Raw genomic sequence first — 18823 nt, 5'->3', positions numbered from 1 at the left:
GAAACAACAGCAGCTGAGAAAAGTGGGGAAAGAATCTGAGGTCCATTCTCATGACTCCCCTGCTCCCAGGGCCTGGAACCATCCATCCCTCTGTCATTGTGTGCTGCTCCACTGAAGCTGAGACCCAACCCGAGCATGGTTGGAGGGAGACAGGCAGGCAGGCAGGGACACACATACAGACACACGCTCATCCCGGCTTTCTCGGGGTCCCTACAGGATGTCCTACAGGGAGATCCCAGCCCTAGCAGCCTTCCCGACAGGCCTGCATTTCCCAAGATACAGTGTCGCTGTCCCAGTACATCCCTCATCAGTGGGTACTGCCCTGCTGCCCCTGGTGTCACGGAAAGGATCCCCACTCTTGCCGTCTGCTTAGAGCAAGGTGGAGTCCAGCCAAACACAGATCTTCGAGGCTGAGGCAGTGATGTCTCCCTGCTTCACACCCAATCCAGGAAAGGCAGCAGCAAAGCAACACACCTGCTTACTGGACCTGCTGCTCTGAGGCTGCCCCAAGAATGGCACCATGCTGGGCTGGTTCATGACTCTAGCAATGCTGTACCGCTGTACCCTCACCATGGGGAAACTGAGGCACGGAGAGTCCGTGTCCACCCAAGCTGGCTGCCCCAAGCACCCTGGGAAGGTGCCCAGCCCCTAGAGGAGGTAGCTCAGGCTCAGACCAGGGTGGGGACTTGGTAAGAGCCGAGCGAGCACTGGGAAGGTGGAGAGATGCACAGGGATTGGGTGGGCAGCAAGCATTACCAGGCCCAGGGAGCCCCCTCTTCCGGGACGACCAGGAGGGCAGCATGGAGCTCAGCATCTCTGGTGTCACCACATAGACACAGGCCTCGCCTGGGCTGACAAGACCAGGGCCTGTGCCAGGTTCGCCTGCACCAGGTTCGCCTGCGCCTGCTTTTAACTTTAGTTTTAGTCCTAAGTGAAAGTTGGCTTCAACTAAAGCACTGCCAGCTCTGCCTTTGAGGGGAGGCCGTGCTGCGGGACACACAGTGGAGGCAGCACAGGGCAAACCCGAGACCAAAGCGCCACGTGTTGCCACAGAACTGCTCTGTCTGTCCAACGGGCTCCGGCCCCAGGGTGGACCTGGCCCTTCGCTCCTCCAGCTGAGTTGGTGCAGGCTCCGCTCTTCCTTGCCAGTGCGCTGAAAGCTCTGCTCTCTTCTCCTCTCGCTGTGCTGTACTGTGTGGCTGTCTTTTCTTTGCCGTCCCCCACTGCTGTAAGTCGGAGCAGGGAGATTACTGATCAACTACTTAAGCTCTCAACAGATGAAAACATAGCTGCACAGCCTGCCACGCCAGCACTCTGGGAGGCTGAGCCAGGAGGGTCTCAAATTCAAGCCTGGGAAACTTAGCGATTTGGTAAGACCTTGTCTCCAAGGAAAACATCTTGAATATGGAGCCATAGGTGCTCAGTCCCCTGCACCCTACACCCCTGGGCTGTTTGCCCCTCTGTGCACAGGAGCCTCCTGCTGTTTCCTTCCAGTCAGCTCCTGGGGCGATAAAGATGAAGAGCTCCAATCCGCCTATACAGCCTCTCTGATTCCGCCAAAGGCCCCATGAGTGACAGGCGCCAGCTTCCCCAGCTCCTTGTTTTGGAGTGCAGGCTAGAGGGCTGGAGCATGACCACGGTCCTGGGGTCCTAGAGACGGTGCTGCTCTGGGTCGATCCACACAAGGCTCAAAGCAGTTACCAGTAGCACTAGAAGAGGAAATGGGGCAGTTTGGGATGTTTCCTGTGAAAAATCAAACCCAGGGCCTTTGTATTGAGCTACATCCCCAACACTCTTTAAACTCTTATTTTGAGACAGAGTCTTGCTAAGTCACCAAGATGCCCAGGCCAGGCTCAAACACGTAATGCCTCCCAATGTGCTGGGATTGTAGGCATCCATAGTGACAACCCAATTTTAAAAAAATCTTTAGTGGATGTTGACTTTTATTAGATGCTTTTTTTGTATCAGTTGAGACAACTACATGGGCTTTTTATGACCCACGCCATAAATACGCTGTGTTGCACGGGTGTTTCTGCCCCCAGGGACGGAGCCCACTTGGTCCTGGGAAGGAATCTTCGGAACATGCCACCGCGCTTGGCTTGCTGGTATCTTACTGAAGATTTTCACATTCATGTGTGCCAGAGACACTGGCCTGTGGTTTCCTTTTCCTGTGCAGTCTTTGGTCTCTGGTGCTGGTCTCGTGAACTGTTTGGGATGTCCCCACTTTCATCCTGTGTGGGAGCCTAAGGAGCCAAAGAGGTGCCTCCACATGTTCTGTAGAGCTTGCCACTGGGCTCCTCTCTGTGCGTGGTGAGAGCTCAGAACTGGCCCAGTCTTGCTAGCCAGTGAGCATTTCCCTCTCCCCTTGGCTCCTCCTCGGCAGGTTGAACCTGTCTAGGTCTTTGTTGCTTCTGGGTCACCCGATGTGCTGGTGCATTAGCGTCCCTGAGTGCCTTCACCTTCAGCTTTGAACTTCGTTTCTCTGATGCTCTGCAGGTAACTGAGAAGGCACTGTCCTGTGCCCGTAAGAAGCGTCCATTGTGCTGATCCACTTTGGATGACACAGCTCAGCTCACCCATGGATTTAACTCTTATCCAGCTGTGACATTTTGTTCCTTACTAGCTGAGAATACCACATGGTGCTGGTCATGCAGAAGAAAGTAACGAGCTGCTGTTGTCTCATCTTTAATCTTCTCGTCGCTCCACGCACTCTGTTACCTACCCTCCCAGAGCCCGCAGAAGGGCTGCACCAACGCTCCTAACACTTACACTTTCCTTTTCCTCTTTCAGCCATGCAATGATGGATCTGCTGGTTGAGCTCTGCCTGCAGAATCACCTGAATCCTTCCCACTATGCGCTGGAGATCCGGTCCTCGGAAACCCAGCAACCCTTGAGTTTCAAGCCAAATACCCTGGTCGGGACCTTGAATGTGCATACTGTGTTTCTGAAAGAGAAAGTTCCAGAAGAGAAGGTGAAACCCAGTCCCCGCAAGGAGCCCGAGGTCAGTGGGCAGTGCCTTGGTGCGGGAGGCATGGGCGGCATTGGGTACAGAGCTCCTGGCTTCCTCAGAATGGCAGGGCTTTCCACGTGCATGCAACTGGTGCAGAGCAGAGCTGTGCACCGGGATGTGTGCAGATGGAAGTGGTCCACAATTCTACATTTCCAGTATGGCAGGTGCTGGCCACGGGGTCCACTTAGCCCTGGAAATGTGGCTAGGATGAAAGAGCAAGTGAGTCTCCAGGATGAACTGGCTGTGCTCGCCAAGGAGACAGGGCAATAGGGACTTCTTCTGGGATCCAGACGAGATGTTATGGTCTTCCTAGAGGGAGAAAGAAGGGAGGGGTATTTTTGAAAAACTGGTGTCAAAACATTTTTATGCACTGTGTCTGGGCATTTCCCAATAGCTTTATTTCAGGCTGTTTATTTGGGAAGCTGAAGCAGGATTATGTAATCAAGCTCTGCTTGGGCAATTTACTTAGTGAGACCCTGCCTCAACATAAAAAACCAAAACAGGGCAAAGATGTATCTCAGATGAAGGCCCTAGATTCAGTCACCAGCACCGAAACAAATCCTGTCTGTGCACATTGCCTGTATGTGCCTTATACACATGTACAGAGCATGCTGTGTGCATTCACGTGGGGACATATACGTAAATGTTCACACAGCACGTCATAGTGGGCGTTTTGACTTACAGGAATTTGATGTTTTGTGTTGAGGATTTTTAAATTATTCATGTCGCATCCAGACTTTTCCTTTAGAAAGTGTGCATTCACACGCGGATCTCTGGTTCCCCTTGCGCATCCCGCGCTCAGCTCAGGGAGCCCCCGCCCTTGCCTTGCAGAAGTCCATGCGCCTGGTGGTGAATTACCTGCGCACGCAGAAGGCTGTGGTGCGCGTGAGCCCCTCTGCGCCCCTACGCAGCGTCCTGCCGCTCATCTGCGCCAAGTGCGACGTTAGCCCCGAGCACGTGGTCCTGCTGCGTGACAGCGCTGCTGGGGAGGAGCTGGAGCTGTCCAAGTCCCTAAGCGAGCTGGGGGTGAAGGAGCTGTATGCCTGGGACAACCGGAGAGGTGAGGCTCTGCGCCAGGCGCTCAAGTGCACACACGCACATGTGCGCGCATGCTCCACCCAGCGCTCCTGCCTGGGATGTGGATTTTCAGGCTTCTCGGAGTTGGTCCAGGGTTGAAGTAGGAAGGAGGAAAGCTGGCCCATTTCCACACTCTCGATTCTAATTGCACCTCTTCCATCCAGTTCTGATCATGGCTGCTGCCTTCTGTCTCTTGTGAGCTTTGTTAAGTAAAAGGCAAGGAAAGATGGGGAGAAAAACACCTTCTGCTCTAACTGCTCACAAGCCATGCACGGATTTCTCTGGGTTTTTCTTCTCAGTGATCAGCCCTGCTCCAGGGCCTGAAGATGCTGCTTCTCTCCAGGATCAGAGTGACACACGCCTCTAGCTGTGCTCGGAGGCTGGCCGCCTTCGGGCCTGGACCAGGCCCAGGATGGCTTTGCCGCTGTTGACCCCGGTGCTAGCGGGCCAGGGCAACCCTGCAGCTGCGCCCCTGTCACACAGAGGTCGTGGACGTGGACCCTACTCAGTGCTGCTGTCTGTGCTGTTGGCGCCCCACATGTCAGATAGGATGACTTTTAAGATGCACACACACTCAAGCTTTTCTGCAGCTTTTTTTCAGAACCCTTCCAATAAAGTGCCCTGTTTCTTGTTGTCAGCAGGCTGTTAGCTCAGTGGTCCCGATGCAGCCCCTCCTTTCCCCTCCCTTGTGTCAGCCGCCCTCCTGGCCCTGTGTCCTTGCTGCCCTTTGATATTTAAGGGTCAGTTCAGTCCAGGGCCTCCCAGACACTGCTTGGAGCTTGGGGAGATGCCTCCATGTCCTGCACAGTGGCTGGCCTTTCACTGCCACGCTGGGCTTGGACGACTCGGGTCCTTGTGCACACCGGCTGCCTGGGGCCTTTGTCACCTGGTCATCCTGTCAGCCTCAGTGCCTGGCTGTGTAACCACCAGTAGACGTGATGATCTGAGTCTCAGAAGCCACAGCTTTACTTCATCAGAGCAGTGGGGGAGGATGGAGAGCAGCCGCCCAGCCTCGGGGGCCGAGACCGAAGGCTGTGCCAGGGCGCACTCCTACCACACATACCCTGGCTCATCTGAGTGGCCTGAATCACTCCTGGTCCCAGGAAGCTGTGCAGAGTGGGCCAGGGAGGAGGGCAGGGGCCAGCAACCCATGGGATGCTGCCAGCAGGGAGGCCGAGCATGGACCTCTCCATCCAGACCTTGAGGATGTGGCCCCTGCACTGGACCATCCTCCTGGGAGTGGCTGTCTGAGCCCCAGCCCCTCTGCCTGCCTTGGGCGTTGTCCCTGTGCCATGGGGAGGCTACTGCACCCCAGGCCACCAGCACCCTTTGCCCTGGCGCGGGCTGGCCTTGATACCTTGGTCCCTGCCATTCGCATGCACCTCGCTCCTGCACCCCAGGCTCTGGAGCAGAAGGGCTGCAGACAGTGCCTCCCAGGCCCCTCTCTCTTGCAGCTGGCCAGGCCAATGGACGCCTGGAGTGGAGTGGCCATCCCTCCCCAGCCCTGCTGCCTTGCAACCCAGGCTGAGCAGCTTCAGGGAAGCAAGAGCTTGGCAGAGGCAGTGTGAAAACATGGGCGCAGCTGCCACCTGCCACAGCCACAAGGCCCAGCATCCTGCAGTGCAGGGCCCTAGGAGGCCCCAGCAGAGCAACTCTTCAAGTGGCCCTGTCGCAGGGGGCACAGACCCCAATGGAGGTGGGGCTGGGTGGGGCTGCAGCTCTGAAAGGAGCCCTCACTCTCCTGCCTGCCTTTTCCAGTTCTGACCAAAACGCAGTCCGAGCCGTCCCTGAGCTGCCAAGGTACGGTGGGCTGAGGGCCACATTCTGCACGGCAGGGGATGCCTGTGTGCCTGACAAGCTGACAGTGCTTTCTTGGTGGCTCAAAGAAGAGTGGCGCTGTGCAAGGAGCTGGGGAACGGGGTCGAGGGAGGCCTAGGCCCCAACTCTGTTGCTGCAAGGGGGTGGGAGTGAGGACAGCGCCGTCCTCCTCCCGCCCTTACACTAACCACCCTGCTCTGCTTGCGTGGGGCAGACGGCACTAGGGGCCTCAAAACATCACCTCCTGTTGTACACGTGGCAAACACTCACCCAGACTCTTGTGTGTCTGGCACTTGTGTCAGGACTCTGCACAGAGTGCCCCTGTTCTGTCTATAGACAGAGGTACCGGTGTATCCGTGTGCAGAACTCAGACAGCGGAGGGATGGAGGGGGCAAAGGTGCATGTACACACAAGCCAATCCATGCGTGCCCCTGCCCCACATGTCAACACGGCTTCCATGATCTCTGTGGGTACACGCGCAGGTACACGTGTACATGCTGGAAGCTTCATGCCAGCAAGCCTCACCTTTTGCAGAGAGCCTGTCCCTGTCTGTTAAAGTTCTTAGCACCAGATCTAAGTCCGTCCAGCTCATTGCTGAAGGGAGCCAACAGCCTGGACTTGGTGCCCTAAAGGCATGGCCTGTGCCATGGACAGGGCAGCACTGCCCTCGCTGGGTCTGGGGGGGGGTGCTGCAGGCACTCTGGGGGCACTGACTGGGCCAGTGGAGGCCAGGAGAGAGGGCCCTTAGTGCCCCTTCCCCACCCAGGTCTGGTGGCTCGCCATGCTGGCTCAGAACCTCCAGGGACGGGAGCCCGCTGAGTCTGTGCCTCCACCTGGCAGCCCAGTGCCCTTGTTTTTCCCGCTGCACTGCCTGGATTTGTAGTTTTTCTGGGACAATCGAGTGGTTCAGACTGCTCAGCCTTCCAGGTTTCCTTCAGCTTCCTCTGTGTCTGACTCTTCATCTTTATCATTTTCAAAATCATTTTATTTTGCAGTACTAGGGATAAATACCAGGGCTTTCACGAGAGCTACATTATTATTATTTTCATTATTTGAGGCACAGTGTCACTAAGTTCTTAAATTGCTCAAGATGGGCTCCAAGTTATAATCCTCCTGCCTCGGCCTCCCAGAGTGCTGGGATTATAGGTGTGCACCACCATGCCCGGACTAAATAATTTTTTTTTTTTTTTTTTTTTTTTTTTTTTGGTACCGGGGATTGACTTGGGTCCTTGCACTTGCAAGGCATGCCACCAAACTGCTGAGCTAAATCCCTGGCCCCAGACTAAATAATTTTAATGCTTTTGAAAAAGGGAGAGTTTTCTTATCAATTAAATGTGACCCCTGAATAAAGCTTTTATCAGTATTTGACTTAACTTTTGTCAGTATTTAGCTATAAACTACAGTGAATCTGACACAATCACCCTCACTCATCTGCCCCTGGGGTGTGTGTGCTCCAGGGCCGGCTGCTCCTGCTTCTGGGCTGTGATGGACCCTGGGCAGCCCGCAGGCTCTGTCCCATGCCACCACCCACTTTTCTCCCTTAAACTGGTGTCTGCTACACCCAGAGTCGCCTCCGGCAGCAGCACAGCTCCCCTTGGCCCAGACCGCCCCCGAAAGCCCCTCATGGCCAGAATTCAGCACCCCAACTCTCAGGGCCTGCCCTAGCCCTGCCTCTGGCATTTTCCCTGGGGATGGACAGGGAGAGGAACCCAGACTGCTCTGCTGCAGCCTCTCCAGATAGGCGTCCTCCCTCTCATGCTGCCCGCGTGAGCACATGCAGACACACATACCCAGGACACACCAACATGGAGGCCACGATGAAGCTGGATGCACAGACAGCGTGCCATGGCTCAGTCATGGCACTGCTCGCCATACTGTGCTCCCCCTGTGACTCCCTGCACGCCAGTACCCATGGCTGCGTGGTGCCCGCTGGGTCCTGGCCTGAAAGTGGTGTGGTGAGGGTCCCACTAACCTCCCCTGCCCATGGCTGAGCCCCAGCCCCTACACCATGGTTAGGGGGTGCGTGCCCGGTGTGGTTTTCCTGTGTGGCTGGTTTTCATGGTCAGGCATGTGCACTAATGCCCTGGCTGCTGCCTGGTCTCTAACTTGGGTGTGAGGGGCTGTTAGCATGTTCTGCTGGGATGCTGGCCGCAGAGTCTGTAAACTCCTGGCTATGAGCTCTGGGGACAGACTGGGGGCTGGCTGTTATGAAGGTGACACGGGAGGTCAGCTTCCTGCCCTGCAGGAATGGCTGTGTGGTCCTCTTGCCCTGGCTGTGTTCACTCCCTGGGAGAGGGTGGGGCAAGTGAGCAGCGAGGCCTGGAGGAGGGACCTTTGTGTGCAAGTCAGTGAGTAATAGGAGCGTCCATCCATCCAGGTAGAAGAGTCCGGAGGGAGGGTTCCCCCATCCAGGGTCAGGACAGCCCTGGGCTTGACACCCTCCCAGGTCCCAGTGGGGGCCGATGCCGCGGGCCAGGGACTGGGATGAGAAGACCTGGAAAGGCAGAGCCCAGCACTGAAGAAAGAAGGAAAGGAACCCTAGCAAACTATCGCCCCCTGGAGGCTGCAACTCATGGGCGGACGCTGTGGCTGCTGTGGGAGAGAGGGATCCGGAAATGTGGTCCTGGAGCTCTGGCGGCAACTTTCCAATGCCAGGGCACCCACGGTTGTTCCTCCGGATTCTAGAAAGGAGAAGGAAGACTGGTTTGCAATTGCTCTTCATCCCTGATTCTGTTTTGTTTTTTTGTTTTGTCTTTTTCTATGATACTGAGCATTGAACCTAGGGCTTTCACACTAAGCTCTAGCCCCAGTCCTTTTTACATTTTTTTAAGTTTAATTTTTATTTTTTTCCTTTTACATTATTTAAATTTTGAGGCAGGCCCCTTGCTGAGTTGCTGAGTTGGTCAGGTGGGCCTAGAATTTGTGATCCTCCTGCTCAGCATCCCAGAGTGCTGGGCTTGCAGGCAGGCACCCCCACGCCTGGCTCCTTCATGGTTCTTTACTGGCATTCTGCCTGATGTCATCATCTCTGGAGCTGTGCTGTGCAGCAAATGACCATGGGCACCCCAGGTGACCTGTCCACGCAGAGACCCACTGTCCACCCCACTCTGCGCCGAGTTAGAAGTAAAGCGCCAGCAGCATGTACACTGGTTGTGGAAGGGATGGCACCCCTTGGGTCCTACAGAGTTACCGTGGGGAGTCTCTCGCCTGGGTGTCCAAGTACAGCGGCTGTCAGGTAGAACGTGGCACATGGTTTGTATCAGCTTTCTCTTGGACAGCCTGGCCTTAGAATGCTCCTTGATTTACAGTGGACCCTCAAGTTACAACTGGCCTGACATGAGGACAATTTGGGTTATGACCAAAATTTTAGTTTTAACTTATAAACGAAGTCTTGAGTTATGACCTTACTGCCAGCTGCTTGCTCTTCCAGATGGTCTCAGATACAGATCTAATCCTTAGAGCTCTGGAATGAACATGACAGCATCCTTCCTGTGTGGGGTTCACTCAGAAATCCTGGGCCAGCGTCTCAGGATCACTGAGATCTGCCTGTGTGCAAGAGAGAGACTTTGAAGGCTGTGTAGAGAAGTCTGAGCCTTCACAGACCACCTTGAGTTACAAGCAGCCCTCAGGAATGAACTGAGTTTGTAAGTCAAGGGTCCACTGCATTTAGCTTTTCATTCTCTAAACGGGACCGGCCGCACCAGAGAAAATGTGGCCTTAGCCCTAGAGGCAGCGTTAGAATGTCCTGTGATTTCTGAAGTGTGCCCAAGGCATCTAGGGAGCTGAGTTGCAGAAGCTGTGAAAGAAACAGTTGATGGCTTTCCTCTCTTAGAAGAATTACTACCAGTTTAAGAGTGAAAACTTCATTTATTGCAGTTTTTAAAAAAGTGAAATGGTTTAATGAATGTCTTCTTCCAAATGCTGAGAAGTAACTTGGTTCTCCTTTTTTCCAGAAACATTTAGAAAATCATCACTCAGCAATGATGAGACCGATAAAGAGAAGAAAAAATTTCTGGGATTTTTCAAAGTTAATAAAAGAAGCAGTAGTAAGGTAATGGGTTACATATACATATGATTTTGCATTGCATAAAATGGTTTCTTGAGACGCTTGTACTGAACCTGTCTTGGAATTTTCTGAAAAGGTATGCTGAGGAGGAATTCCTGTAGTAAGAGGAGTGCACAGCAATCACCGCTTTGCATTTCCACCCTTGGCCCTACAGCAGCTGTTTCTCTGGGATAAAGCTGTTCCCTTCCAAGCGGAATGCAGAGCCTGCGGGGACCAGGCCTGGGCAGGGACCAGTGCTGGGCAAGCTGGCAGGTGCTTGACACTCAGCATGCAGCTATGGACAGGAATCGGAGAAGTTTTGAATATGGCAGTTCTGCTGGGTGTGGTGGTGCACACCTGTCATCCCAGCACTCGGGAGGCTGAGGCAGGAGGATGGCTGTGAGTGGAGGCCAGCCTGGGTTACACAGTGAGTTCATGACCAGCCTGAACTATGTAGCAAGGACTAGCTCTCAAAAACAAAACAAAACAAAAAAACGATAGTCTGCTTCTCTACAAATGTGTCCGCCTTTGAGAGCTACCAAATGAAGAGCTAAGGACCAGTAGGAGAGCACACACCAACCTGGTGCCTTCCCTTCTGGGGTAAGAGGCCCTCTCCTCTCCAACAGGTCAGGGACACACCCCACGACAAGTATTCACACTGCCACTCTTTAGGAAATAAGACTTAAAGTTAGTTTTTTATTTAATGTCATAGAGTAATTTAAAGTCATAGTACAAAGAGCAGAAACAAAGATGTTTTGATGATGTTATGAGTCCTGAAACTATAAATTCCTCTGAACTACTCAAAAAAGACCCTTACCTTGTGTATGAGTGATCCCCTTCTCTCCCCAGTTTAGCAGGCATGTACAGAGTGCAATAGAAAAGTATGGTGAATGTTTAAATTTTTAAAAATTTATTACAGTAAAAGATGCATTGCCTTTAGTGCCCCTCAAAATCTGCCCTCTCCGCTCAAACACACTCATCCCATCGTCCTCGCCACTTCCTGCGGCAGCTCTGGAGTCCTCTTTCCTCAGGGTCTGTAGTTATGCTGTGGGGGCCACCCTGATGTCCTGAATCCATTCAATATGTTTCCTTCTTGTAGTCACTGTGGCCTTGGGGCCAAGCCGGAAGTCACACAGCCAGCTCCGGTGGGTAAGGTGGATGAGGACATGGTGCCATGTTGTTATGAGCTGCCTTCCCATCGGATGGCACTCGGCAGTCACCATACTTTTGATTACACACAACAGCACTCAGTGAAGAGGACTCCAGAGCTGCTTCAGAAATGGGATGAACCATGGGATGAGGCGTTCAGAGTGGGGCATTTTGAGAAGGACTCGTGGCAAGGTATCTTTACTGAAATCACTGTCTTCAGTGTAAATATTAACCGTGTATCCTGATACCTAGTGCTGTTTCCTACTAATAATGAGACAAAGAGAGCCATTGCGTGGACACGCGGCTTGGTACTGGCAGCACTGCGAGACCACTGGCAGATGAGGGGTCTGCAGCCTTGGGGAGGAGCTCCATCCAAGGACCCAGGGCCTGTGCGCCCCACTTGGCCCAATGCCCCACGGCTGCCTAGTACCTCACATTCGCCACCCCGTGGCCTTTCGCCCTCTGTGTCCTTTGGCAAGCCTCGCTAAGTGGGGCCTCCCCGACCCCGTCCTGACCCCTCCTCTCCTGTCAGAATTGCCCGAATTTTAGACTCAATTCACTGTTAACTCTTTATTTTCGGGGAGCTGGTGTGTGCCCAGGGCGCACCCCCATTCTTTTTCCTTCCCCTCGCTAGCTCCCTCCCATTTCCAGATCTGCCTCCCTGTTTCCTGTTGTCTGCCTTTGTTTTGCTCTCCTCATTGTTGATTCTTTGGGTTATCGTGTGAGTGCAGCCCCAATTAGTCTGTTTGGCAACCAGGGAGAGAAGGGGAGCACTCATACCGTTCGTTATATACACGAAGACACTGAAGTCAACACTGCAAAGCCAGTTTCACTAGTGGTAAAGCTAGAATTCAGAAAGGCTGGGATTTGAACCCAGGCCTGTTTCCGCGGTCCCTGGCATTAGTGGCTGATTTACATTGTGCATTGTGACACACCTGAGGGGTCCCACGTCTTCACCACTCTCAAGGTCATGTGAATGACCTTGGAAAGGCCCCACAGTCCTCTGATGCCAGAGCAGAGGGTCCACCAATGTCTGACCCGGGTAATGGAGACGGTGGGCAGAACTCTTCTGTACCATCTAAGAAAAAAAGATATGTGCACTCACGCGCATGTGTGTGTCTTCCCGTGAGTTTGTGTGTGTGCATGTGGAAACCTCATGGGTTTGTCGCGAATGAGAACATTCCAGCTTCACAGAGGAGTTGCTGTGTGGACTCCCTAGGGCCCCTGGGCCCCAGCACATCCAGCCTGGGCTGCCTACCTGGACCAGGTCCACCCAAGTGAAATTAAGGGCGGTTTTCAAGGAACAGATTTTCTTCAGTCATAGTGGTTGGCAAGACTTTGCCCGAGCTCGTTATGTCAGCAGTGCTGTGAGGGGCTTCTTCTTCTAAACGATTTGCAAACTTGCTATTAGCCAGTACATGATGACTACCTCACAGCAGGTGGGTACATGCAGGACACATCTGTGTGCTTTCAGTTTAGTCCCCTCCCTCCGTCTCTAGATCTCCTTCCCTTTGTAAAAGATCCATCTCCCTGTTTCCTATTGTGTCTTTTATTTTGATCCTTGGTTTGTTTGTACTTGGGGTCTCTAGTTTACGTCACAGACATTTTCTGAATACAGAAGAAGCTACAGTTCATTAACCCAAAATAACACAGTGTTCTTTGCTATAAAACAGACCAGCGCCCACTGGGAAAGATGTGTGACTCCCACAGCCCCATCACCATGAGACTCATGTTTCCTCAGTCGGTTTAGTCTGCAGGCTGCTGTTGAGGGCCTTCCAGTGTTTCATGCACTCTGAGATCAGCTGTGCCCAGTGGAGAACCCACTGAATTACCTTGCAGGGTTGGCACCATTCTGGCTATAACAGTCAGATATTCTAGCATTTTCTACAGAAATGAGTGGAGTGTCAATTTTACCATTGAATAGTCCTAACTTGTATGAGTTTTGTTCTCATTCATGGTACAGGAGAATACATTCTTGACCTAAATGGATGGATGGATGGATGCGCAGGACCTAGGCAAAAACTTCAGAGGAAATAGCCACAGCATTTATTAGGAAAATTCTAAAAGTCCACAATGCACCAGTAGAATCGTGCAAACAGTACCCAGCTGCATTCTTAGAAGGGTTCAGCAGCATTATGGCAGTGGGGTTTTGTTTCAGACTCAAGTGTCTTGATTATAGGATTTATTTGCAAAAATAAGCAGGATAGAATACCCAAGAAAACCCAGAAAAGCATTCAAGATGAGTAAGTCTTTTCCCCCTTTCTCCGGGGTTGAGCCCAGGCCTTTTGCAGTGAACTACACCATGGCCCTCTTCTGTTCTGAGACACAGCCTCTGAGTTTCCCAGGCTAACCTTGAGCCTGGGCTCTTCCCCTGGGACTTCAGGTATGTACCATCATGCCCGGATTTAAAGTCTTTTTTTTAAACTAAAATGGACAGGTAGCACAATGAAAGAAGACAGGAAAAGCTAAAGGCGACTGTACAGTGGAGTCAGCATCAGATCACTAGAAGGAAGCCATGTATCAACACGCAGCGCTGGAATCATTGAGTAGCAATAAAGAAAAGGATAAAAAAATTCCATGCTCAGTATACGATAGAAAAGTAGTCAGATGGCTCAGAACTCTGTACAAGAATGTTCCTAGAGACCACGCACGATACTGCAGAAAACACAAATGGGCCAATCTCTAAACTGAGAGTGGGAGTGTAACTATGACTCAAAATCCACTTGTGCCGGTGGAAAACACTGATAAGTTTGACTTCAAGAAAGACAAAAAAATTCTTTAATGGTGATGGCAAGGGGGGAGTTAAGTAAAAAAAAAAGAATACAATAAGCAAAATAAAAAATCTAAACATCAAACAGGAGGAGCTCGTTTAGAAGCAGAGACGGTGGTGACCAGAGAGCAGGCTCGTGGCGGTGCGTTTTCCAAGCACACTGCCGCAGGCTTACAAACCTCCCGTTGATGTCTAGTCTGCAAGTGCCGAGGCCGGGTATTCCGGCCCTGACCAGCAGGGAGGATCAGGATTGGCTGTGGGAGCTGGGCGGTCTGTGTTGAGACTCTGTTGTCCTTTGGGAATGGGGGAAGGAGCGGCTGCTGTGTAGATCCCAGCTTATGGAAGCAGCTGTCTCCGTGTACATCTCCTCCTCCGTGGATCCTGCGGAGGGCTAAGCTGTGGCAGGGATGACCCTGTGCCTGCCTGTTGTGCCCACCTGCTGTCGGGTTGCTGGCGGCTTTGTCTCCCAGTCCCTGTCACTGGGTGCTGAGCATGTGGAGGTCCAGGCAGGGGCCATATGGGGAGAGAGCTTCCATGCATCCCCGGCAGAGGGTGCTGTGCACCTTCACATCCTCACCTGTGCGCTTGGGCCCCCTGCAGGACTGGGGAAAGGGCCGCTTTTCGTGGAGTTCGCAGCTGTTAAGTGTTCTGGAGACCCTTCCTTGGTTTATCTCACTGTGAGAGCAGATTTGACCAGAAAAGCATATTCTGATAGAAGTGGCCGACGAAATCAGATCTTTCCTGGAAGTTTATTTCCGGGAAAAGGAAGGTTAGTCATAAAGATATTTCTTCATTTTGTTAAACAGTGCTTGAATCACAGTAAATATATTCACCTTCCAAGCAATTTCAGGTAATTTTCTGGAATTTTACATTTTCTACATTTCCAGGAAGCTATCTGTTTTGTACTTTTTTTCTGTATGGAGATTGAACCCAGGGCCTTGGCGCTGAGCTGCATCCCCAGGGCCCCGCACTTTTAAAATTTGAGGCAGGATGGTGCACAGCTGCCCAGGCAGGGCTAGAACTTGCGGGTCCCCTGCTCAGCCTCCTGGGTGCAGTGACTAAGCTGCAGCTCCTGCCTGGGTGCCCCGTGTCCTGCAGGGAGCCGTGTGTCAGGTGCCCCCATCATGGGCCTTTTCTGGAACGCGATATGGGAAGTCATTGGTCTTTTCTGGGCCCATTCCCGGGTTAAAAACAAGTTCTGTGAATGTGATCGACCTCCAGCCCCACACGAGCTACCTCACTCACCACTGCCTTGCCCGTGGCCCTAAGTCTTGGTGGGTGCGTTGTTAAATTGCCGCCTCTGGAAGAAATTAATTCATCTGGAGGCATTTGTGTGCGTGCCCCTCTGGGCTGTGGGAGAAACACCGTCCTCTGGTGTTTGCTTCCTTGAAAGGACAGGAGGCCCTCGCTGTGTCTGAAGTGATTTCCAAATCGATGGCCCCAGTGAAGTTCCTGACATCCAGGAAGAAGCAGCCTCACCCCAGCTCTGGCTCTGCTCAAGTCTGCCGTCCTTAGCACCCCAGAACTCAACAAGGAAGTGCTGGGCTGGGGAAAGTTGCTCCCCGGGAGAAGTGATGGGAAAAGCATCCATAACAGGAACCCCTGCATTCCAGGAGCCCAGAGCACTGCCCTCTCGGCAACCTGAGTCTTCCCAGTGGCCCCGCGTGCAGCTCTCCCACGCTGTGACAGTGTCCCCAAGGTTTCGTGATGGGAAAAGCAAACCCGTGGCTTTTCAGAAATTCACAAACGGGGCCAGAAGACGGGTCCCGTGGACCTTGCTGTGTCCTCGCAGGACAGAGCTGATGTCTGCGGAAGCCAGCCCTGCAGGCTCCTCCACAGGGACAGCATGGATGGTGATCACACAAAAGAGCACACAGGAAGTTCCCAGTGTGCACTGGGGCCTCTGCCTACATGGTCTCACCGCATGTGACCTGTGGCACCTCCCTCGTGAGCATGCCCACTCTGTACATTAGTGTACAGCCTGGTCTGCAACAGAAGATGCAGAAACATCTACTGACACACTCAGCTACCTCATCTCTGACAAAGGAGCCAAACACCCTCTCTGGAGGAAAGATCGTCTCTTTAATAAGTGATGTTGAAAAAACTGGCTTTCAACTTGTCAAAGATTAAAATTAGACTCATATCTATCAACATGCACTAAACTAAAATCCAAGTGGATTAAAGATCTAAATATTAAAACAGAAACACTAAACTTGCTGGAAGATAGGTAGAATTCTTGAAGACACTGGCACAGGAAAAGACTTTATGAACAAATCCTCAGTGTCACATGAACTAGCACAAAGAATCAACAACTGGGATCTCATCTCATTGAAAAGCTTCTGCACTGCAAAAGAAACCACCAGCAGAGCTAAGAGACAACCCACAATTTGGGGGAAAATCTTTACCAGCTGTTCCTTAAACAAAGGTCTACCTTCCAGAATATATAAAGAACTCAAAAAAATCAGACCCCCCTCCCAAATATAAAGACCCAATTTAAAAAATGGGCACCTGAAATGAACAGATATTTCTCAGTCAAAGAAGTAAAAGCAGCAAATAATCATATGAAAAAATGTTCAACATCAGTGGTCATTTGAGAGATGCAGATGAAAACAACACTGAGATTCCACCTCACCCCACAAAGAATGGCTGCTATCAAGAAATCAATCAATAACAAATGCTGGTGGGGCTGTGGGGAGATAGGAAGCCTTCTTCATTATTGGTGGGAGTGCAGACTGGTGCAACCACTGTGGAAATCAATATGGAGAGAACTCAAAGAACTAGGATTAGAAGTCCCATTTGACCCAGTTATTCCCCTTCTGGGTATCTTCCCAAAAGAATTAACAGAATCCTCTCACAGCGATATGTGCACACCCATATTTATAGCAGCACCATTTGTAATAGCTAAAGCTTGGAAAGACACGTGTACATACCATATAGTTTGTGTGGTGTGAAAAAAGTAAAAGTGTAAATAAGGATCAAAATGTATAATTGTGTAACAGGAAGAAAAGTCTAAAAGAGCAAAAGAAGTGGGAGGGATCGGGGAAGGTTAAGAAGGGAAAAGAAAAAATATGTGAAAAGGAAAAACATGGAAACAATGTCTGTAAACAGGAAAGGGTGGAGAAGGAGAGGGGAGAGCTGGGGAATGAGGAAAAATAAGAATCAGATTAAGTCATGTAGAGGCACAAGATCCCAATGGTGAATGTAACTGTGCTATATCCCTAAAATGTTCCAATAAACTTAATAAAGATAGAAGAAAAAGGCAAGCGGGATATCGTGCGTGGTAGGGAATGTCTTGCTGTACAATGACCTGGTCTCCTTCCCCAGCACTGCACACACACACGTGTGCACACGCACACGCACCCCACTGGCTGTGTTTCCGTGAGTGTGCTGTGTCCCCAGAGGCTGCTGTGTGTGTCGCCGAGCCCAGCCCGTCTCTGGTCCTCACGAGGTCGCTCAGAGTCTGGTTCTGGTCGAGGAAGCCAGGCCAGCTCCCATCAGTTCTCGCCAGCGTGGCTGTTCTTCAGTTCATCCTCAAGCTTGGCAGCTTCCTCTGGGCAAAGAAATTACAGGATTTCGGGATGTGGATGTGGTTCACCCACACACTCCTGCCTCTCTCTGTGGCTGTGTCAGTGTACTCCTTCATGGTCCCATGTGCTTCTGAGGGTGACTGAGTGACCTGTCACCCTGCACCACAGCCCAGGCAGAGGAAGCCCGCTGGGGTTCTGTCTCCGGTGTCCCGCAGGTTCTCCGGGAGACAATGACGTCTCACATCCCAGCAGAGGCCATGCCCATTAATAGGAATAGTGGTCATCTGCAGCCGCTCTCTGAGGGAGGCACTCCTTTTGCTGCACGGCAATGTTTCTGGGCTTGACTAGTTATGCCTATCCTGGTGTAGGTGAGAGCAGTGGACAGGTCCCTGCCATGCTTGCACACAACCACGTTGTTCAGAAGAAAGGTGGAGATGTGCCTGGTCGCCTGCCAGCTGAGTGGGAGGAGTGGACACTAGTGTTTCAGTGCTCCGTGGCTGATTGGAAGGCTAGGTCACCCTGCAAACACCACTGTGGGGTCCAAAGGACACTTGGCTGATGACTTAGCCCGGGGCATGACCCCTCTTCTGCAGCTGGGCAGGACCTGGCTCCCCTTCCCTCTCCCTCTGTACTTAGGTTGCCCTGGAGGCCATAAGACTCTGCTGTACGCAGAGTTCACCTGAGAGTGTGTGTGTGTGTGTGTGTGTGTGTGTGCACGTGTGCACATGCATGCCAACAGACACAGCAGTGCCCTGTCCCAGGAGGCCATCTGGGGCAGACTGCGCCCCACAGCAGCAGTGTTCCTACAGACACCAGCCTGGGATGTCTCAGTCCCAGGAGTGGGGACAGTAACCCGGAAACGGTGGGCAGCAGAGCTGTGACGGGACCTGCAACGGGCACCCACGGGGCGGTGGCAGCCATGTATGCTGTGTGCCTGCTCACACGCTGCCAAGGGGGCTAGGGACAGCGGCACTGCTCTGTGTGCACCAGGATGTGGTGGCCCCTCAGTCACCCCGGCCTGGCCATCCCCGGACACACCTGGTCTGCTCCAGCACTGGGTCTGGGATGGTGGCTGGGAAATGGGAGCCCCATGGCAGAGGAGCGTGCGGCGTGGACAGTGAGGGCAGGGCGGAGTGCACCTGTGGACGGAACCTGGGCCCAGCGAGAGGGAGGCACCGAGGAGCACCAGCTCTTCAGCGTACAAGCTCATGGCAGGGCTTGTGGAGCCCTAGAGGAGGGAATGAGATCTAAAGGGAGCCCAAGAGCAGTTTCCGTTCTGAGAGAAACGCTGAATGAGAGAAGCCGGATGTGGTGTACACCGGTCATCCCAGCACTCTGGGAGGCTGAGGCACGAGGATCTCAAGCCCAGCCTGGACAACTTAGGGACTTTGTGGGACCCTGTCTCAAAAAAAAAAAAAAAAAAAACA

At 52.4% G+C, this 18823-nt stretch overlaps 1 protein-coding gene across 1 annotated transcript in view; it reads left to right on the top strand.

Moving 5' to 3' along the window:
* Cobl (cordon-bleu WH2 repeat protein) overlaps positions 1-18823 on the top strand; it is a 144622-nt gene that overhangs the window by 36832 nt on the left and 88967 nt on the right. The window contains exons 8-10 of the mRNA XM_033765283.1: positions 2791-3001; positions 3842-4070; positions 9859-9956. Of these exons, the coding sequence (XP_033621174.1) occupies positions 2791-3001; positions 3842-4070; positions 9859-9956 (538 nt within the window). The remainder of the gene's footprint in view (positions 1-2790; positions 3002-3841; positions 4071-9858; positions 9957-18823) is intronic.

Source organism: Fukomys damarensis, unplaced genomic scaffold, assembly GCF_012274545.1.
Source record: "Fukomys damarensis isolate Sample0158 unplaced genomic scaffold, DMR_v1.0_HiC HiC_scaffold_17, whole genome shotgun sequence".
In the NCBI taxonomy this organism is placed as follows: Eukaryota; Metazoa; Chordata; class Mammalia; order Rodentia; family Bathyergidae; genus Fukomys; species Fukomys damarensis.
The sequence above is the reverse complement of the archived record's forward strand: the minus strand, read 5'-3'. Positions and strand labels throughout refer to the sequence as shown.